The sequence below is a fragment of the Astatotilapia calliptera genome, chromosome 7 (assembly GCF_900246225.1).
Source record: "Astatotilapia calliptera chromosome 7, fAstCal1.2, whole genome shotgun sequence".
Taxonomy (NCBI): Eukaryota; Metazoa; Chordata; class Actinopteri; order Cichliformes; family Cichlidae; genus Astatotilapia; species Astatotilapia calliptera.
The window spans coordinates 13,541,861-13,565,188 of NC_039308.1; the positions used below are offsets into that span (position 1 = coordinate 13,541,861).

General features: G+C 37.9%; 1 protein-coding gene across 9 annotated transcripts in view; it reads right to left on the reverse strand.

The window, feature by feature from the left end:
* mast4 (microtubule associated serine/threonine kinase family member 4) overlaps window positions 1-23,328 on the reverse strand; it is a 95,234-nt gene that overhangs the window by 51,098 nt on the left and 20,808 nt on the right. For 7 of the 9 annotated variants that reach the window (XM_026173202.1, XM_026173203.1, XM_026173201.1 and 4 more), the window contains exon 3: window positions 18,949-19,076. In XM_026173202.1, coding sequence (XP_026028987.1) covers window positions 18,949-19,076 — 128 coding nt within the window. Of the gene's footprint in view, window positions 1-9,714; window positions 9,831-18,948; window positions 19,077-23,328 lie in introns of those variants that run through there. The other 2 variants (XM_026173210.1, XM_026173207.1) reach the window with 1 other exon arrangement.

Below are 23,328 nucleotides of genomic sequence, written 5' to 3' on the forward strand. Positions count from 1 at the left end.
CTTGTATTATGAAGTGAGTTCAAAATATTGAAGATTTCTTTCAGTTATATCTGGATTCACTTACCCCAACATTGGTAAGCTTGATAAGTGGTCACACAAAGCTGGAATAAAGTTGCAGCTAAGAATTTCTTACTGAGAGATGAGGAGACAGTTGCTTTTGAAAAATATCTTTGACCCTGCTCCTGTCCAGACACAGAAGTCTGAGGGATCTCCCAGGAGTGGGGACACAATTTTGCAAACCAAGCAGGAACATATGTAGATCTCAAAGTGACAGATGGACAAAACCAAAGACAATATTAGTTATTTGTCATAAATTCCACTAGTATTGTTAATTCATAACATGGCAAAGCTCAGTACCTCTACTCATACTCAAGTTTCCTTGAATAGACTTAAATAACAAACCAGAATGTATGAGAAATGCTTTTGTCCTTTTTGTTATTTGGTGCCATTGGAGAGCGGGTTTTTATAGATTGTTACCATGGAAACTGGCTTTTAGTTAGCCTGTAGCCTGGCTAACTTTTAGGCCTAAGATAAATCGGTCTTTGTGTAAACCTGCACAACTTCAAACTCATTTTAAGGACAAAACCAACCAGTCTAAAAAATAGGCAAATAGATTTTCTGTTCCCCCAGTTTCAATTGTGTTAGCTGTCATCGTGGAAATTCTTCACTTTTTTGCCCCACTTCATCATTGCACCAGTAGACCTCACCTCTTAGATTTCCCTTACAGATATTTCTCTGGGTGTGGTCAGAGTCACACAGGAGCCTGTCATTGTTAAAGTCATAACATGGAAGTCACACAAACCCCAGCCAGATCAGGTAGAATAAAAACAATGATTGACTGGCAGGAGACATTTGAACAAACAACCGCAAAAACCCTACATTTTACCATTTAGCAGTCTTACTTTTTATAAGTAATTTATGAGTAATTTCTAAAGTTAATTTTCAACTAAATTATTGAATGATTACTTTCATTACATGCATTTTAATTTATTTTTTAAAATTGTAAAATTTACATTTAAAAATTATTTTTAAATTTCCTTTCATAGCAAATAAGATCAGAGTGTAACGCCATGATGAAGTGGCAATCTAACAAATGAGCAATGAAAGTGGATCCTGTACATGTACTCAGCTGTTTATACAGTAACATATTTGGTACTGAAAGATAACATTTGTGACACGATGAACCTAAAAGTTGGTTTTGTTCCACAGAGTGAATGTCAATGAATGCCTTCTAGCAACAACATTTCATATCTAAGACACCACATCAAAGTGGTGGTGATACTCTTGTAAAAAGGCCTATGTGTAATGCTTCATTAATAATTCCCCTTGATTTATTTTGGATTTTCCCTACACCTCAAGATCAAAAGTGTACTTATTTTAACTGTAGTTTTCTGCTGACTAGCAAGGAAATTCCCATTCTTGTATCAAGTCATAATGTCATCAAATCAAACCCTGAGTGGAATCGGGGGAAATGAAGCCTAGTCTCCTGAATACTTATCACATCTGGAGGCTGCTATAGCATGCCAGAATGATCACTCAGGATTGCTGCTCAGATCTAGACTACTTTAGAAAAAATACCAATACTGTTTCAGCTGCAGAAACGCTCAGCAAATTGCAGCTGGCTACGAGTCATGTTGCTAGTGAGGAAGACATTCACTATGCTGACTTAAAGTTTACCATGTACTACGTAATAAATCCCACCATCATCTTGCTGGCTGCAACCACAGATAGCCAGCCGGCTGAGAAAATGGATGGATGAACGGGCGTTGTTTGCCAAGCCTAACACATGAGTCAAACAACAACAGGAAGGCATACAGAAGACAAAGTTCAGCAGCCCATTCAGTAATATAATCAGTTAGAAAAAGCAAGCTTTTAGTGTGGGTTTTTTTTTTTTTAAGATAACTATTTACCAGTGGTACCATAGGAGTGACTCCTGTGAGATAATTTTAAACTTCAGATTGTCTTCAAAATACTAAAAGACATAAGTTTCATACAGTTGGTTGAACAAAAGCAAGCTCCTGCTCCTGTTTTTTCCCCTCTTTTCAACATTTTTCAGACTGATAAAATGAGAGCTATGTTAAAAGTAATTATTAGATACAACCCCCTGTACATGTGTGCACACTCTTAAGCACTGCACAAAACTGAGGAAAGTTCACAGAAACAGAAAAAAATATATACTTTGATCACCATGCGTTCAGTGGAACTGTTAATGGGCATGCTGCACAGGCTTTATAAGTCATGTTAAGTGGGGGAGAAATGTGATTTGAGGTTCATAACTAGTCCTCTTTTTAATCGAACACAAAGCACAATTTTGTTTGACGTTTGTTGGTCAAATTCTCTATAAAAAAAAAATAATTAATGAACGGAGGATAGATTAATTGTTCACAGTTCAGTTGTTTTATTCATAACATACATGAAACAAAGAGTTGGTCTTCAGAGTGGCAAAAAAAATCCTAATCAAAGGTTTTACTCAAAACTAAATTTTACCTTCATCATTGCAAAACGCTGCTTCAAAGTCAGAGACCTCAAGTGAATCTGGAGATCAGGAAAGATCAAAGAGCTCCAAACGTGGTGTAGGAAGGACTACATACAAGACCTTAAAGTGCATTCACCGCCCCTGACGAGCAAACAAAAGACGCTACGTTAAACAACGACATTAAATAATAAACTTGATGTTTGACCAAAGAAATGAAATCTGAGCAGCTGGCTTTACATCAGTAAAACCAGGTCTACAATCTCAGTAATAATTTCTACCATGACGCTTAGCTCACTCTGAAAGACATCGATTTCTGCGCCAGTAGGAGGAGATTCATAGTGAAGTGCATCTACTGTTAGAAAGCTTTGCTGATTAAATCTGTTGGCATCCTCGTAGTTTTGCTTGTAGCAGGATGTTAGGTGTCATAAATGCTTAACCCACTGCCTCATCCAATGCTGTAAGAATGAAACGCCTCATTACAAGACAGATACCCAGCTTAATGTTCTTTTAATTTGATGACCACCATTGTTTTGAGCAAGGAGTTCTTTTCAATCTGATAACAGTGAAACCTTAACACCAATTCATTAGGGACACCTGCTCAACTCCTCTTTAACATAGTATCTAATCAACCTATTACACTCAGCGCATTTAAGAAGTTGAAAGCAAGCATATTGCAGAAAGTGAGATAATCTACACAGAACAGAATCTACACAGTAATTACTCTGTCCAACAAATAATTGAACAACGTACTGCATTACTTTTAAGAAACATAACAAGTAATGTGTAATGTACTATTTTTTGTGTAACGTTCCTGTGTCTGTGAAATCGGTCCAAATATCCAAATCAGGGTTGGTGGAGGGACAACTTAAAGCTGTTTTACTGTACTGTACAATTAACATGTTCAGGCACTTCTCATTTAAAAAAAAAAAAAAAAAAAAAAAAAAGCTAAAAGAAACACCTACAAATATGTGTTTAGTAAAAGTGACTTGCATATCAATCGAAAGTTTAGAATTTGTAGAAGTAAGTTTTATTTACCATATTTAAATATGTAAAATAACAAGTTGACCAATTTAGGAACAGAAAACGATCATTTAAAGCTGTCGCGGCTGTTTCAGTGAAAAACTGTGACAGAAATACAGGGTGGGCCGTTTATATGGAGACACCGTAATAACATGGGAATGGTTGGTGATATTAAAGTCCTGTTTGTGGCACATTAGTATATGTGAGGGGGCAAACTCCTCAAGATGGGTGGTGACCATGGTGGCCATTTAGAAGTCGGCCATCTTGGATACAACTTTTGTTTTTTTTCCCAATAGGAAGAGGGCCATGTGACACATCAAACTTATTGGTAATGTCACAAGAAAAACAATGGTGTGCTTGGTTTCAACGTAACTTTATTCTTTCATGAGTTATTTACAAGTATTTTATTATGGTGTATCCATATAAATGGCCCACCCTGTATATTCAAAACAACACAGAGATCTGTGCGTGCTAATCTGCTAACAGTGCTTAATTTAAAACATAAAAGTTAAAGTTACTGATATAATATAATAAGAACATTTCTTTGTTCACAAGTTTAATTGCTGCTGTCATTGTTACTGCCTTTCAGATTGTTTAAAAAGATGCCCAAAGTGTCCATGTCACATTTGTAACTGGGATTTGCATATAGCTCATTGCTCCCTTCAATATTTAAAGTGGAATGGTTTGTTGATGTTTGATAGGAGCAAACACAGATGATGGACGTGATGTACAAACTCAGACAAAAGACAGTATGAACAGCTGGAGATGAGAAAGGACTGGCAAGCAAAAATAACAAAAGACATGAGCTGAGTTTAAACAGTAGGTAGGCCTACTGTAAGGGCATTGGAAAAATGTAAAAGTAGAGGCTAATGCTACATGATATATATTAAAGCAAGAAATGAAAGGACTGAAAAATTGTTATAAACCACAAACCTTTAGAGAAATTGTGCCTTTCAGAACAAAAGTTTAAAAGATAAAGTTTTCAGGTCACCATGACAAAATTTCTCCCTGATAAATTACTGTACAGTATGTCTCCTAACTGCTCATTTGGAGTTATACTTCCTCAAATGCTATTTCTCAGTAATGATTTTATGTGGTTGTTCTTGTTTAAAGGGGGAAAAAAATTTCTTAATGTGACTTCATTCATAGCGAAACGCAAGTACTCTAGCACAAGGACACTTTAGCAGAGAAGCTGTTTGCGTCTTCTAGCAAAACATCATAAGAGCTTTCTCTTTGGCACTTCACTAAAGTACTTCTGCTTTTGAGAAATTAGCAAATAAAGGGAAAAAAATATTTCAGTGTTTACTGCTCTCATGGAGTATAATGTCTATCCATAGCTATGTTAATATAAAAAGGATTCATGGGTAAGCTTTAATGAAATGCACAAAATGTGAAAGCAAATGGACTTTCTGCTTCGGCACGGTCATAATTTGTTGGCCAGGCTACATCTCACCAGCTGGCTCACACCACTTCACACAAACGTCTCTTTGGAGGCACACAATGTCACTGCATTTCTACTGGGCCCTTTTATTATGAGGTGGTGTTAGATGGATGTCAGAAGTACAGTAAAACTCACAATGCAATGCCAGAGCTTCTGAAAGAATGATCCTAATCAAGATGAAGGGCAAGTGTGGCTGCTATAGACATCAATAAAATCAAGAGAATTCCAGCAAATTTTATGTAAGGCAAGAAACATGGCAGCTATATAGACATGGAAACTACCAGGAGAGCTATGGACAGGTAACACAATACAGACACACGCCTCACTTCTGAAAGCTGCACACAGACACACCCCTCACTTCTAAAAGCTGTGCAATGACACACCCCTCACTTCTACAACCTGCGTAATGACACACCCCTCACTTCTACAAGCTGCGCACAGACACACCCCTCACTTCTACAAGCTGCGCACAGACACGCCCCTCACTTCTACAACCTGCGTAATGACACCACCCCTCACTTCTACAAGCTGCGCACAGACACACCCCTCACTTCTACAAGCTGCGCACAGACACACCCCTCACTTCTACAAGCTGCGCACAGACACACCCCTCACTTCTACAACCTGCGTAATGACACACCCCTCACTTCTACAAGCTGCGCACAGACACACCTCTCACTTCTACAAGCTGCGCACAGACACACCCCTCACTTCTACAAGCTGCGCACAGACACACCCCTCACTTTGCAGTCCGGTGAATTGGTTTGACAGTGTGAGCAGTTGTTGGTAGATGTAAAGCCCATCTTGAACATCCGATGACCTGTATAGTGCACTCTATGTAGTATTTTATATTGAATTAATTAAGGACTGGGATTTCTAATTAAATGAAAGGTTTTTAAGCAAATCTGAGACCAGAAGTTTAGGTCTAAGTTAACTGATAAATTCGCTTCCCATTTTGCAATAGGAAGTGATATTGATTCATCTGTCTTAGAAAGCATTCTGTATATTTTAGAAAGTAATTTTGGGGTTTTAAGAGTAAGAAATTGAACCACACTTGTTTGTAGTGTTTGTAGTTCAACTTGACCCGGTTTAAATCTCTTTTTTATTATTATTGTTCCAGATAGGTGTACGTTTGCATGGGATTAATAAAGACTCCGTCAATTTTAGAAACTCCCACCATGCTGTCAGAGAAGAGCTGATGTTGATGCTTTTAAAGCATTCATGTCGTTGGATGTTTGAGCTGATAAATGGTAGGTCTGAGATCTCTAGATTATTGCAAAGTGCTTGTTCTACATCTAGCCAAGGTTCATCTAAGAGGGTATGTTTTAGCCATCCTGAGATAAACTGAAGCCTGTTGGCTAAGAAGTAGTGCTGAAAGTTAGGCAGTTCTAGTCCTCCTCTATCCTTGGTCTTTTGTAGTGTTTTTAAGCTTATACGTGGGGGTTTATTTTTCCAAAGGAATTTGGACATGAATGAATCTAGAGATCCGAACCAATCTTGTGGCGGTTTAGTTGGGATCATTGAGAATAAATAATTTATTTTTGGTAAGACCATCATTTTTATAGCGGCAACCCTTCCCATGAGTGATATGGGTAGACATTTCCATCTAGCCAGATCATCTTCTACCTTCTTTAAAAGTGGGATATGGTTTAATTTAGTTAGATCTGCAAGCTTGGGAGAAACATTAATACCTAAATATTTTATATTTCCCGATTGCAGTGGTGTAGAAGAGGAATTATGGAAGGAGCAATTAATCGGTAGGACTGTAGATTTTGACCAGTTAATTGAGTAATCTGATATTCTTGCAAAAGAGTTTATCAATTCAATCACCCCAGAGATATTGGTTTGTGAGTTTTGGAGAAAGAGTAACACATCATCCGCATAAAGGCTGATTTTATGTTCCACGTTCTTGCATTTTATGCCCTTAATTACTGAATTCTGTCTAATTGCTGCTGCTAGTGGTTCAATAAAAATTGCAAAGAATGAAGGGCAGAGTGGGCATCCCTGCCTGGTGCCCCTCAGGAGACAGAAGCTGGAGGATGTCTGGTCATTTGTTTTGACAGAAGCTGTTGGGGAATTGTATAATATTTTTAACCAGTTAATGAAAGAGGATCCAAAACCAAATTTGTGTAAAGTTGCAAATAGAAATTTCCAGTTAACTCTGTCAAATGCTTTTTCTGCATCTAAAGAAAATATTGTAGTTTTAAGGTTTTTACTGTATGAGTAGTCTATCAAATTAAGTAATCTGTATTTGTTGATGAGTGCCTACCTTTTATGAAACCAGTTTGTTCAGGATGAATTAAGAGGGGGATTATTTTCTCTAATCTCTTTGAGATTGAGCTTTGCAGATTATTTTAAGGTCTACATTTAAAAGGGATACTGGACAAATAGTACCTTCTCAAAGAGCACGGTTACCTCTGCTCTTTGAGACTAGGTCTGAGAAATAGGCAGCCCTCACATCTCGAACTGAAAAAGAAACTAAAGAGAAACTAAAAGTCCTTTAAATGAAGGAGATGAACATTTAAACAAGTTTTCCTCCACAAACGCTCAACTTTACGGCTGGAACGCTTTAAACGGCGAATGCTGTCATTTATCCTGGGGGACAACTGAGACACAAGCTAGTCTGGTTTTCACAGAACAAAAATTATCTAAGATAGAAAGACAATGATTATTAAAAAGATTTGTTAATAAATCTAACTGTTATAGGAAAGTAAAACTAAATTAAAAACATCAGAAAATTTAGCAGCAGTAGAGGAATTTAAGGTGCGAGAGCTAATCACATGTCAGCTAAACAGAAGAGAGACAGATGGAAAGACGAGTTAAAAAGAATACAACAATGGTCCGAAATAAAAGTGTCCTCGGAACAATCAATGGTTAATCCGAAGGTAAAAACAAGGTCCACTGTGTGTCCTTTGGTGTGTGTGGGGCCAGAAACATGCTGTGTAAAATAAAAAGAATCATTAAATTCAGAATTATTAATTTTTTTAAATTACATTTTTAATAAATTCAAACTACTGAAAACAGAATTAGCAAGATCTGGCCAACTCTGAACCTCTGAAGTCCTGTTTTTACACTCAACAATCAAGGAATGATGTCATCCCTTCCTTGTCTGGGAATGAATGGGGAAACTGCAGCGCGGACAAACTTCCGTGTTTCCTTTTGAATGTGAAAGTTAGAGTGCCACCGCAGCCTAACCCACAGTCCACTGTGTTTGGTGTAGCTGGTGCATGTGAGGGAACATAAAGAAGGCTTGTGTGGAAGAAGGGGGGAGGTGGTAGGGGTTTGCCACAAAGGAACAGAGAGATTAGGGCAACTGTGCACAAAATTACTGTTGGGAAGCTTTTTGAAAAATTAAACAAAGTATTATTGGTTTCTCCACAGAAACTCATTAAGACCTTGAAAATTTTTTCGTTTAAATTAAACATCAGTATTTCTGCTGTCTAACTTTCAAAAAGATCCATAATCACTGAGCAACACATTGACACCAATTTTGTGAGTATAAAAGTCAAATCTTAGAGATTCTTTCTTAAGGCTTCCTCAAAAGCTAAATAAATTAAATTTTTTAAGGAGGAAAAATTGCAAAATATTCTCAGTATGTTTTTTTTTATGTCACATTATGAAAGCAGTTTTACTGGTTAAATTCATCAGCCATGGAACAGCATAATTACCATGGATTACACAGAGTTTGTAAATCAAAACACATGTACAAGTTTTAAAAAAGCAGTTTTCTTTTTTAATGTTTCCCAATTACTCTGTACCTGACTCTAGCTACAGTAAGCAAAATTATAAATTAAGCCTAATTAAAGATAAAAAATATAGCAGCTGCTGCAGTGTTTGTGGGGTTGGTGGAAGAAAATGAACAAAGCTTAAAAGGTCTTTGATTAAAAATGATATGACATATGCTATAAAACACACATGCATCCCCTATGTCTTTACTTTTTCATTTTTATCTTATGGTATTGCAGTGTTGGCAAACATAATTTACTAAAATACATCATTTGTTTTGACTATTGTCCTGATCTCTGCTCACACCTCAATCATGATTTCTGACAACAAGGAAAAAGCCTCAATATGAGCTCGATTATCATAGAAAGTCAATAATAGAATAGAATAGAATACTTTTATTTGTCAATTTCTTCAAATGTACTTGCCATACAAAGGAATTGAAATTACGTTTCACACTGTCCCATGCGTAGACATTGACAACAATAAGGTGCAGATGCACAACAAAAACAGCCCTAACAATAAAGTAATAAATAGTAATATAATAATATAAATAGTGCTAAAATAAATACTAAAAATATATATATAGCAGCAGGTGTGTGCAATTGCAATGCAATAATCCACAAGAAACCCCCTCTCAAAACATACAGTAATCAATCTTTCACCAAGTACATGTAGCTCTTGTTTCCCCTTTCAAACAGCTAACACAAATAAAATGTGAAAATGAATTGATTTGTTGTTTAAGAAGTAACACAGCTTGGATGAAAACACAGCCACGTGAACCATTATTTACAAATCTTTACAGAGAAAAAAAGACACAAGGATTACCAACTGCTATGGTGAATTATGTGCAGACAGTCCTGCCAAGAGATTCTCTCACACACAAGCATGCATCAATATGCCAAGTGTTAAAGCAGAAAGGTCTCAAAGTCCTGAATGTGCTCTGTTAAAAGAGCAACCAATGCAGAAGCCTCACAAACAACATGCAGATCCAGGGAAAAAGTCCCAACAGACACAGCAGCACATGTAGGCATAGCTTGATTTGCTTTCCTACCTGTAGCCCCCGTCTCCTCAGAATGCTGGGCTCGTCCATGGTACAGAGCCCCGACTTATCATACCTCCTTACCGGTGCACAGCCATGCTGCACTGACTCGCCTCCCTGCACCCTCCCTCCCTCAGGCTAAATCTGATCTTAGCAGCTGCTAAACACTTCCATCAGAACTTATCTGATTGGAGGGGGGCAGTCAGCTGACACCTCCCCTTGTTCCTCAGCTCTCCAACTTCAGGAGTGAAGGAGAGAGACAGAGCAAGAAAATGGGAGAGAAAGAAAGAGAGGGAGAGAGAGCGTGAGGGGAGAGTCAGAGAGAAGATGGGCAGTTCTAATTTAGCGTAGCGACTGGTGGGAGTGAATGGGAGGTATGGTGGGTGCCAGGGGCATATGGGAGCCCCAAGACTCATTTCTCTGAGCAGCCATCCTTTTTGGGCACCCTAGATGACCATGAAAATGAGAGGATATCCTTTCCAGCATTGTTCTGCTCCAAACTCAACAATGAATCTGGCATCCTGGCTGCAGTATGTAGGACTAACTGTCCTCACTGGTCTTATTGCAGTCAGTGATTACTCACCTGAAGGTTAGGCCATTGACCAAAAAACAAACATGATAGCTGACACTGCAGCTGGTGTGAAAGAAAAGGAGAGGGCTACAGAAAAGCAATGCATCAAGGGAGGGGAAAGAGAGGGGGGGGAAAAAAAGAAAGAAAAAAAAAAGGAAAATTACAACCAGCCTCACTGTAAAGTATACTGTTGCTGCACTACACCATTTTAAACTAGATGTGAAAATGTTACAAATGCAAAAATGCAAGCCAATTCACACGCATGCAATGCATTCTTCATTCTAAAGAACCCAATACAGAAATCAGCCAGCACAACCTGCTACATATATCCAGTGTCAATTTCCAGCAATTTCATGCACTGGTACAGCTCCAAAGAAATGAGTTTTGAGGCAGTCGGTAAGTGATCACAGATCTTCACACTCACTAACTCCATGTCTCCACGCCATCCTGAATTATTAGCATTTGTAAAATAAGTTGTTTCCATGTACCACGCTGCCAATTTGATCTTGCAATTTTGCATTCTGTTTCAGTCTGTGTTTTTCGTGGCCCCCCTCCTCTTTATCACCCTCTCTCACTCATTTCCATTCACTGTGGTACTGCTCTGTGAATATTAAGTGGGCCCCTTCCATTCTCCTCATCTCCAGCCAAGCTCAAAAGATTCATCTTAGAGACTAACGCCTGGAATGATGGCTACCACAGCTGGTGGAGAAGGTGCAAGGGATTGTCGCACAGGTGACCACTACATCAACTTTTTCTCATCTTGAAACCTGTACAACAGAAAGCTGATGAACTGGTGCAGGGGCTGGGGGGCAGCAGTCATTTGTATTACTGTGCTGATAAGGAAGAGACCAAAAAGTCCAGGTCTGTGCTCGGGTAATCAGGTTGTTTTTGAATAAACCCCATAATAGCTCAGAGGACAAGGATTACAGTAGTCAACTTTTTCAGCTTGAACAATGGCCTCCAGATTACCTGCGGGAATTAAAGAATCCTGTTATGTCTCAAGCCGCTGCTCAGTCTGTGACTGCTTGAAGGAACAATTAAGAAAATTCCACATTGGGCTCACAATGAAGATGAAGGGCAGCAGAAACACAAGGGAGGGGTCATTTGTCTTATTTAGTGCACAAAGCCCAGATTTTTCTATCGTACACAGCCACTGAAACAACCTCAGCAGCTATGAATGTCAAAACAATTAAGCAACACCCAATGACAACACCTGACAGACAATTAGCAAATATTTTGATTAGAGCAGGGCGATATGACTAAAAATATTTATCACGATATACATTCGAAAATTTGCGATAACAATATAACTGACAATATAATTGACACTAGAGAAAATACTTTACAACTCCACAACTTTATTAGTGCAAAAAAAACCCAAAAAATCGATATATTTTCACTTACACAAGCAGCTTTTTTAAGTGCATTAAAGTTATATAAAAAATTAACAGTGCAAATGCAAATTCCTTGCTGACAGTTTACCCAAAAGGCATTTCCAGTGGAAACCGGCCAACATATCCTCAGCATAACCATGTAGAATATCCACAAAACTTAAAGAGGTTATACACACACAATATTATGTTGAAGCACAGTACGTATGACTCCGCCAGGCTCCTGCCTACGATAGCCGTAATGCTCCGACAACCCATCAAGCGGTGCGACAGATTTTCGAGCGCTGTGTACATAAGATCGCTTCGAGGTCAGTAAACACAACCAGAATTCATACATAAGGCACACGGGGTTTTAGGCACACTGTAGATTTTCAGAAAAATCAAAGCATTGATTTTAAGTGTGCCGTATTTTCCAAAAAACACGGTAATAACGACGGCCCGCTAGCATGCGCTACCAAAAATATAGCTTTGTTGTATATCTGAGGGATGAAAGCCAAACCAGTTCCACACCACTGAAGCTGCAGCATTTTTACAAACCAATTCTGGTTCATCCGTTTCATTCAACAATCCGCTTTCCCTCTTCTCATTCTGCGTCACCACCATGTGCATATGTAAACAAAGGCACTGCGCACGCGCGTTTTACCCATATTCTATCGCGATATTTCATTTTCTTATCGTTGCCCAACATTACACCGGTATTACCGTGAACGGTATGATATAGCCCAGCCCTAATTTTGATAAATACAAGGAGCAACTCTCATCTTTAATTTATCTTCACAAGCACATTTACACTGCTTTCCATCATACTGGATGTTAAACTTGTTGCTTAGCATATTTTTCTGTCCAAGCAACAAGTATTACATAGTACACCAGAATTAAGTGGCCAATAATGTTCCATTAAAAGACAACCACGTTGTCTCTAAACGCTGCTCTCAAAAGCAACTCTTAGTTTTAAAGGTAATCTCATGTAAAAGTTGACATAATGGGTCACCTGTCTGAAATTCCCTTGCACCTTCTCCAGCTGTGACACCTGTCTTGTGCACCTCTGCACCACTTTTTGTGCTTCTGCTTTTTTCAGTTCCCTCTGTGAGCCCTTTTTTCTCTTCTTTAGAGTTTTCAAGGGAAGAGTCCATAGCTTGAGCCCAAATTCAGCACATCAGATCACAACTTCATCCAGGAGCATGCTCATTCTACCTAGAATTCTACTGTAACGCCCTGAGACGTCTGAGAACATTCTATGAAAACAAACCAAAGACTTGTTGCATGCCATTGTTTATTCTCTTGCACACAATGACACTGAAATAAAAGAGTTGATTTGACCAAGTTGAGAAATTCAGTCTCTCTTTCTCTCTCTCTCTCTCTCAAGAAGAAGAGTCCAAGAAATGCACTAAGTGTTCTTAGAAGCAATTTCAAAAGATGAGAACAAAAGTGGAAGTGGCCCAGAGGTGCACAAGAAGAAGAAAGTGAAGAGATCAGACAAATAACATCAGGCAATAATTCTGATTTTCATAGGTCCTGTCCAAGGACTTCAATTGCAAATTCAAATTATGGAAAGGAAAATGCCAAATACTGGTTTAAAGTACACATGTACAGTTATAGTTATATAAAAACTCTGAAGACACCAATCTAAACATTATGTGAAACCGTTTCTCAAAAAGAACATTTCTATTATCTACTTATTACACTGTGTCATTGACACAGTATAGATGCGAATATAAATGCCTAAATTGTCACTTATAAAATTCTAAAATAAATAGAAATCAAAAAGCCCATTGTGGACAGCTTTCAGAAAATAAAATCAGACGAAGTAAAGCTGCTTTGACATGGGTTTAGGGGTTTTGAGGTTTTGAGGCAGACAGTTTGAGCCAATGGCCTCAGAGCAGGGCTACAGAAAAGCCTCTGGGAAAAGTCCAGGGGTTGTCTGTGACTCATTTCCTCCTGGCAGGTGGACAGCTGAGGTTGTTTTCACTACCTTTGGAGAAAAAAGGGAGAGCTGGCACTGAGAGTGCTGATTGAGTGACCCACAGCCTCTGCTCTGCCCGGGCTTATCAGACCAATAGGTAACCTGCAGATATAAGGCAGGCAGAGGAGGGACATGGCATGTGAAGAAAGCAGTAAGACTAGAAAGAGTGTATTCCCTCCATACAAATCAGTGTCAGCCATACTAAGGCCCAAAACTGACAACCTGTGAATGAATTAAGTAAGCCTTAAACCTTTAAAACAAGGGGAAAAGGTGACCAACAAGAAACAGAAGCCACTCAATTCCTCTCTATTTTATTTAATTTGGACAATACTGAGTGACCATGTAAATACAAATACAAATCCCTTCATAAGATGAAATTTAACGGTTTAAAGGTCAATCTACGTTCCTACTCTCACCTATGGTCATGAACTCTGGGTAGTGACCAAAAGAATGAGGTCGCAGATATAAGCTGTGGAAATCCGTTTTCCTTCGAAGGGTAGCTGGGTTCTCCCTTAGCTTAATTTGGGCGGTTGGTTGGTTATTTATATTCAGGTTTAGTGTAGATTTTGGTCAGTAAGAGAGTTGAGGTAACCCAAACCATCACCGCACATACCAGCTGTGATGGTTTGGGTAGAAAGGTAGAGAAAGCAATACGTCGCTCAATGTCCTCAAAAAAAGGAAGTACAAACATCTCAGCATCTGGTTTACAATAGACAATAACATCTGTAATTTTCTATTTATGGCACAACTCTTCCTTGTGTGCCTTGACATAAACTGCATTTCCTTCCTTTGCAAACACAAACTACTCCAACTACAATGATATCAGTAAAGGACATCAGTGACTGACGAGAGTCCACAAAGGCACAACATCAGGATTATGACAGTCTTATCTCCATATCACACCAGACGTGAGGTATTGATTTTCTGCCAAAGAGCATCACAGTCAAGAGAGATGGGCCACGCTACTCAAAAAACCATGCACACTCAGGGGAATGATGGAAAACCATGATGGACAGAAAAGGCAAAGACCAATAACAGCAATCCAGTGAGGTAAAGGGGTAAAACATTGCTGTGAGATCTTGAGGTCATCTGTGCAAAGAAGGTGCTTTTTTGCACAGATAGAAAACAAATAGATGGAGACGAAGTAAAAAAAAAAACAAAAAAAACCAAAACCTAAGTATAGGATAGGAGTATTAACATGGAGCCTGCCTTTAGCTAACTTCTAATGTGAGCAAGAAATAACATGCTGATTCTTGGCAAGTTAAATAATATCTTAGTTTAGTATGTTTGTATATTTGCATTTGCTTGGGTATTCTTTCACGTTTGTACTGTATTCTTTGTAAACAATTTCAGATGAGGTGCTAGCTCCTGTTCGTATGGGGTTTGATTACACTAAATACAAGTCAAACTTACCAAAATGGAAATCCATCAAGCAGACATTTGACTCAAACCACTAAACAATATCAACCCATTGATGCCGGCAGAGCAAAAGTCAGAAGATGAACAAAGTCCCTAGACTGTCATTGGATGAATCCTCTGCACATTGGAAATGTCTGCAAAAAGGAAATTATCCAATGAAGATCCAGAAAAGAAACCAATGAGCTGTCTAACCACAGGCATTGTAGAATTATGTCTTTAGTGATATGTTAACTGTATCTTGTACAGTTTTAATGCCATTTCCTGATAAACATATTTATACAAAACCCCTGCCAGAGTACAAAGTAATGAAAACTACCTTTGTGGTAGTCATGGAAAACCACCTACAGCTGGCAGAGGACCATTTTAAACTAACAAGAAAGCATCCAATTCTGGCAGCAAGTCTGTTCAGACAAGAATGCATCTGCCAAATCTAACCAGGGTTACAACTGACCACAATGACAGACTATAACAGAGTTTGTATTCTGGCAGGCCTCCATTCATTCATTGTGATTATAGCCGAGGACTGGAGGGCTTCCCGATCATAACCATGACTATGACAAATGTCATTCTGCCTGCAAGGTCTAAGTGACAGGAATAATCGTTTCATGTTTAAGTAAACTGTTTAAGAGTTTTTACCCTAAAACGGTATTCAGGCAAAGTTATCCTCCAAAGCAGGGAAATATTCATTTACAAAAAAGTGTGAAATTACCAAAATGTAATCAATTAAAACTGTAAGAAGAAAACCAAGAAAGAGCATGATCGACAAGAAGCTAAGATATTCATCCATTTTGCTCCTCTCTCAAGGTCAGCCAATTCAACATGTTTTCTAAGCTCATTCTGAAGGCAGGCTAATACAGTGGCTGTAGATGAACCCCTGAGGTGTCAGTGCAGCCGACTTCAAAAGATACTGTTAAGATATAGCCATTCAGCACACATCAGCCATTCAGCTTGTGTCCACACAACACCGTATCCGGGCAGCGGTCACCAGTATTTCATTTTCTCCTGCCGTTAAGCACTGAGTCACCAGAGTCATGCAAACAGTGTTAAGAATAAGAATCAGCAGAAGAGAATGGCACAATCTTTGTTCCTAAAGGAACAACGATAACACCTGGCCATACGTTGTGTACATATAAAAAGAAGATGGAGTTGTAAAGACGTACACGTTTAAGAATAATCAAGTCTTTGTTAGACAGATTTTAAGACATTTGTCTGAACTTAAAATTCTATGTTTTAACCAGTAAATATAAGGGGATAGAGGAAAAAATCAAAATAGCATAATATCGTAATATTTTGCATGGTGATAATCATTATCAATATTTTATTTAATAAATTAAAATACTACAAACAAGAGGGCTCATCTCATGCGTCACTATCCTGAGATAATGTTAATAAAACCATAAAGCACTGGAACATTAAATTCTTCTATCTTTAAAAGGAGAGCTAAGCTAAGAAAATTTAAATAGTTTATCTCATTTGATAAAAGCAGTATTGACAGTTTGACTTTAAAAACATAATTTGCAGTTGAAAAAGGGCGATACGTTTTTTATAAAGTCATTAACAACAAATGATGCACATTAATTTTCATGAGTGCTAAATAATTTACAATACTTGTCCAGTGTCATTTTCAAGTTACAAATATAAACAGCACTATACAGCAGCAGCTTTTTGAAACACATTATGAAAGTCTGTCACAGCTCGATCACGGGACTCAACACTCAACCACTTAACATTGTTCTTCCCATATTACATTTGTATGGGAGGCACCACGTTTCATCAAGCTAAAGGAACAAAAGACGTTTGGTTACACTCGAATAATTTTCAGAGGTTGAACCAAGGCCACAACCTTTCACTGACCTTAAACATGTCCTGGGAGATCCTACAAATAACATTTAAAAAAAAAAAAAAAAAAGAAAAAAAAAAAAAAAAGAAAAACCACACAAAACTATCGCTTGAAAATATTGTACGTTAGCCTCTTAGGACCTCATGGCCTTATAGACTGTGCTATGAGTGCACAAAATTGACTTTTGACTCCATCTGGGCTCACAATGACACAAATGCACTTTTATGTTAACACACTGGATAAACAGAACCTGATAAATGTGGCACTGTGTCTTAGTAGCCTAATACAAATCTGCCGAGACAGAAAGATTTTTGTCAATGATAGTTTAACCAAGTATTTGACCTAATGCTCAATGTGTACAAGGGCTGTGTTACAATAACACATAACATAAAAGTCACAGATGTCAAACTGATTGAACACATTAGCTGAAGGACATCTTCACACGAGAATTAAGTTACAGCAAATCATGTACAGAGCACAATAACCAAAAGGAAAATGTGAAGCTTTTACAAGCACAAGGGCACATGTATTTAAGTTCCACATAGTGAAAACACACTAGCGCCCCCAAGTGTAAGGAAGCAGGCCGGCTATTTTAATACCTGACTTGTACCAAGACAAAATTTGTTAAGATTAAAAACAGCAGAATATTTAAAAAAAAAAAAAAAATTGTTTATCAAACTACATAACATATGTCTATTTGACAAAATAGTCCATCAGTTTGACTGCAGCACTGTTATTAATGTAAACACTGTCAACATGAAATAATGAGTCGTTTGAAAAACAGACACCCTCAAGTGCCTGTTTTAGGGTGAACACACTGTGATCACTGAGCATCAGTTAGCAAAAATGTGCTTTCACGGTAAGTAAGCAGAGACACACCTGTGCATACAAACATACACCTTACTTTTTTTTTTATTACATTAACCTTTTCTGTAACCGATTGCAAGCACACACAGAAATGACTCATAGGTTAACAGCATTAGATTACCCTCTTCCTTTGATTGCATCTTGGTCCTGAGATAATAAGATCACAATACGGCATCAGAGTATCTATCAGTGTCATCTGAAAGAACCGAGCGAGAGCACAGTGAAGGTCAGGTCTGTCTTCATGACGCAATTTATGTCAAAGCACTGATGCACCTGGACCTCAATCAACATCATCCCCTTTTTTTAATGTTTAGACTTTAAACTACACAGATATGCACCAGTTTAAAATTGCCTTCGTGCATCTGGTACGATATCTCTGATCAATATGAATACTGATGTTGCTGATGTGCAGTCCGTCATATACTGTATCAACAGAAAATGCAGAAATGTAAACCGGTTTATAAACAGAAATAGAAACATTTACAGAACAAACAACGCAGTTAGGCGTTTCATTATCTGTCAGTAGTGACAGGATACAGTCATTAAGAAAAACATACAGGTCATTCGCTGGACCACAAGTTAGTGGAAATACATGAAACTAAAAATAAAACCCATGAAAAAACTGTTAGTCTCAGTCACTGACAGCAGGAGGTACACTTACCTGAAAATCTTGATATTGGCTCACACTAGTAAGCAACTAATTATACCTTTTTTGGTTTTTGCTGTTGTTTTATTTTTTGAAGTATTATACACTTGCAAAAACAAATAGCAAGCTAGCTTTATGTATTAAGAAGAAAGATGTTCAATTATTTGCGATTAATTTGATTTTGGATTGATTGGATTTATAATTTTGTCATTTCAAAGTTTTTGTTAAAACATACTTTAAATTTTAGTAGGATTTAGGGAAGGTTTGGCTGACGGGAACATTTAATGACATATGTGCTACCATGTTTATTTCTGACTGCCTGCAGGAGGAAAATATAAGAAAAACCCTCTTACTGTATCTAATATATTTAACTGTTATTCAGACACTACTTATATGCAGAGTGTCTTCTATGCAGTGCTTATATGCGAGGGGCGGGGGGTCCAATATTATGGAACAACTGGTTTAGTGAAATTTACAAAACAACGGCTTTTGTGTCTGCCTGAATCAGGGTAACAGATTTCACAGTGGCTGACATAATGAATTACTCACCAGGCTGGAGGTGAGGGAGGGGTCTGACTTTCCAAGGTTCAGGGAACGCATTCGAACCAGGTTAGACGTCTCAGATGATGCCTGGCCAGCTGTCTGCTGAAGGTTAGTGGGTAGCAGAAGATATTTGCCTGCAAAACAAAACAGGAGAGAAAACACTGAACACAAGCACAGTGAAAATTTGAATTAATTATATTTGAGAACTACAGAAAATAAATGACTAGTTTGATAAGTTTGGACAACAATGTAAAAGCGCCCATCTTGCTAAGATTCAATGTTGTTTGATATAATTTCAAAAAAAATTAGAAGACAAAACTTGAAGCATCTTTTTATCTTTCATCTCAGATTTTTACCTCAGTTTTAAGTAAAACAACCCAACACAGGTGAAACGGTTAAACGAGGTCCAACTACACCAGCTCATTCACAAGCATTTCCTAATCACTCATACTATCAGTATTCTGAGTTACAGGCCCTCAAAGCAACCTTTTGACCATTATTATGCACTCATTTGTTTTTAATTAATAATTTACTCTCATAACTTTTTGTAAGAATAACATTTGGCATTTAATGCACAGAATAGTTACAGAGTGGACTGGAAAGCAGGGTGAGAGTCGGACAGGAGTGACACACACGGAGCCTAAAGAGGCTTCTGCTCAACCAGGTAAGCACAAAACTTCTTAACAGGGACTGGTTTAAAAGAATAAATAAATAAATTTATACAATTGTGTCTAAATCTAAAGCCAGAATCCTTTACACCGCCTGATAATCCATGACCACAGGAAGAAAACAGGGAGACTACAGGTCAAATGTCGAGTAACAGGAAAGACAAGAAAATCTTTCTGCTCTTGTTGAACATGCTGAGCTGAATTTCCAACAGCCAGGCGGGATGTCGAGGATTTAGATTAAGAAGGGGGGGGGAAACTAACTAACAGTGCCACCACAGTTTACTAAAAGTAAACAAATGGGTTGCCTTTTAAGTTTTAAAAATATCAGCACTCCTCTACAACAATATTCTTTGCAAAGCTGAATATGGCAGCTAGATGGCACCAATTCTACTTTTACCTCTCACCCACTTTTATCTCCCATCTTCTATCATAAATCTTCAGCACACAAAGGCAGGGCAAAGATGAAGGCTAATTCAGAGGCTCACCATTTAAATTAGTGGACTTCACTGTGAAACTGGATTTTCATGAATTTGAAAAAAAATGTCTCGTTTGTATCCAAAAGTGTAATGTTCAGTTTACAGAATAAACAGAAGAACAGTGAGAAGGAAGGCAAGATAAGAAGGCTGAGCACAAAACAGAAAGGGAGGAGGTATGTCAAAAACATTTAGCCTAAGGCAGGCCTCCATTTATCAGGTATGTTTTGCTCAAGATAAGCTAAAAAGGGAAGTTTGTCAATTCACTGCATTGCTAACAGCAAAATCTGAATTCAAACAATAATGCTATTTAAGATGCATCTATGTCCAGAAGACGTTTTAATTTCATTTTCAGTTTGAAAACCTACACTCCTGCTAAAAAGCTCTGAGTCACGTAACACTGTTCCTGTTTTCTGGAAAGAAAAACACATGTTGACATTAGATAAAGCAACGAGTGTAAGAGGAGCTGAAAAGGCCTCTAAAGATTTTCCATTTAAATTAATGAGCTACGGTGCCATTAATAACTCAGTCTTATTCAACATTCCCAATTAATTTCATGTTAATTACATAAATTCAACAAATTTGCTTTTCTGTTGAGATCAAACACTTTTCTAAATGAGCTTTATGAGCGCTACTGATGATGATTATCAAAATGATTAAAGCAATCTTATTTTAAGCAAAAACATAAAAATCTATCATCATAATAGTACATGGATTCTATTATTTTTAGTCTCAGCTTTAATACCCTCACTAGTTAAATGTCTCTGTTGTGCCCAACTACAGCTATAGCTGTTGCTGGGCACAACACCAGATGTATACATGCGAGTAGCAATTACCTGCCCTATAACCAGGTACGTGTAACATTGTGTCTGTGACATTTCTCTCAAATGTTTTATCTTAATTGCATGCTGGTGAGTAATGCAATACAATTATGATTATGCAATCTGATGTATCAGAAGTGGACCACTGTATAATCTAGGATAGGCAGTAATTGCATTATGGCATTACTCTCCCGTTACAAGCGTGCAATGCAATGTTCAGAAATTTGGAACATTTACAGAATTAATTAGATCAGTTACATACAGTAGACATTTCTGTTATGTTCATGACAACATATTATTTTACTTTTCAATATTTTTCTAACCACTGTGGTTCATTATATAACTGTTGTTCTCTGAAACCCAGTTGTTGATTTCACTCCCATGTGGGAGTAAATCAGCAGACCTGACCCTTAAATAACCTTTAAAGTAGACACAGTGAAATGTCAGCTTTTATTGTTGTTGGGCAATAAAGATAGTACTGGTGCAGTAGTCTCATCTTTCTTCTCAAGGTTCTACAGAAAATTAAAGGGAAAAATAAGCTGTTTTTTGTTTTGTCACATTTCTTTTCCATAGCAGACTAATTATGAATATCCGTTTTAGGCTTTAGTCAGACAACCGCTTTGTAATAAATAAGACTATCTGCTCATATCTGCCTATTGTGCTGCTGTAATCCTGACAGTTGCACTGTGATCACTGCTTCAAAACCAAGAGAACAGAGGGGAGACCAAACAGGATGAGGAGGGAAAATTAAAGTCCTTCCTTCCTTACCAGCAAAAGTTTTCCTCACTAGAGCCCATCACATCCCAGCACAAAGGAAATCTGTCACACACTAGTCAACACTTTCAGAAACAGGGGTGTCGGGGGGGGGGGGGGGCAGTTTTATTTAGATTTTGAACAGGTATTTGAAAGGTCATTTCCTAGATCTTTCAACCACACCTCTTCGAACCATCATGTGTAATACACTGAAACAAATTAGAGTCTCTACACACACACTGCTTCAGTTTAACACACTGTTTAAAGCTAACTTATTGCTATGTTCATGCATGCTTCCAGAACCTTGAAGGGTAAAAGAGGTAACCTGTTTAACCTTCAAATTCAATTTAGTCCAACTTGTCTAAATTTAAGCGATTAAGCTACACTGTTTAGTCACAATGTTCACATTACCAGGACAGAAACACTCCTCATCCTGTTTATATCTCAAGCACTTCTGTATTAAGTATATTCAAAGCTGACCGTAGCTTTTATATGAACACAAAGATTTGACTATACTAGTCTTAAAACCTAGTGTATGATATGGATTTCTGTAAAGATTGCAAGTACTGCCCTGACCCAGGCATGTTGGGTCTGCAGTTGTGCTGTTAACCTAAAGACTCACTGATTTCAAAAACTTTTCCATTTTGATACTAAATTTCTGGTGTATACATCACTGAAGCACACAGTATTCAACAACTTTTCAAAAGCAGTCAGTACCCTGCAGGCTGCAAGCACAAATAATCTATAGCAAAACCCAAGAAAAATACATTTTGAGTAAGAAACCAAAACATCACACTCATCTTGTTCTAGTCAGGAAAAGAGAACTTGCTGTGTGCAGTTTGTTTAGCCTTATGTTTTATGCAGCCCTATTAGTAAAGGCTAATCCTTTTATTCAAAGCTGCACCTGATGAAAACAATTTTCTACTGAATGTTAAAAGGTTAGCATTTCAATTAGCGAGCTGGGTCTCCATAAATACGTCACGAGGGAAAAAATAAGCTGTTCAAAGTCAAGGGGCTTCCAATTACTGAATCGAAGCAAACAAGGCCAGTGAGCACAAAAAACCCCAAAACAAAACATATTAATACAAAGTGGTGCTGGCCACCACTTAAACTGGCCTAGTGTAAGGATGAAACACCATTCTTTTAGAAGACATTCATTGTGTGTCTTGATGAGTGAGCGACACCTGATCCCATTTGGATAAAGCTACTGTAATCCCAGATGATACATTATAGAATAAAGGTACTCACTGAGAATGACTTTGTACTTGTTAGCAGCAACTCTTAATTCCAAGTAGATCCAAAATATGAGCAAAGTGCCCCTCAGAGCATAACAGAACATACAGTGGTTTTCCATTTATCTGACACCTGTCTCCATCTCTAACAGTTCACCCACTGATATATCCAGACAGATACTGAAACTTGAAGCTGTTTGTTGCATTTTATTTTCCATAGCGCTCTCTCTGAGAGTGACAGTATGCCGTTTCTATGATTTTACTTCCACAGGGGTATGCACTGACTAAATATTTGAGCCTGACTAAAAGATTTGCTATGGGTGAAAATGGGCCATGGCAGTGTTATAGTCAAGCGTGATATTGTCCTTCACATAAAATAATGAATGTCGGTCTCAGAGTGAGGAATTAAGGTTATTTATTTCACACTTGTATTGTATTT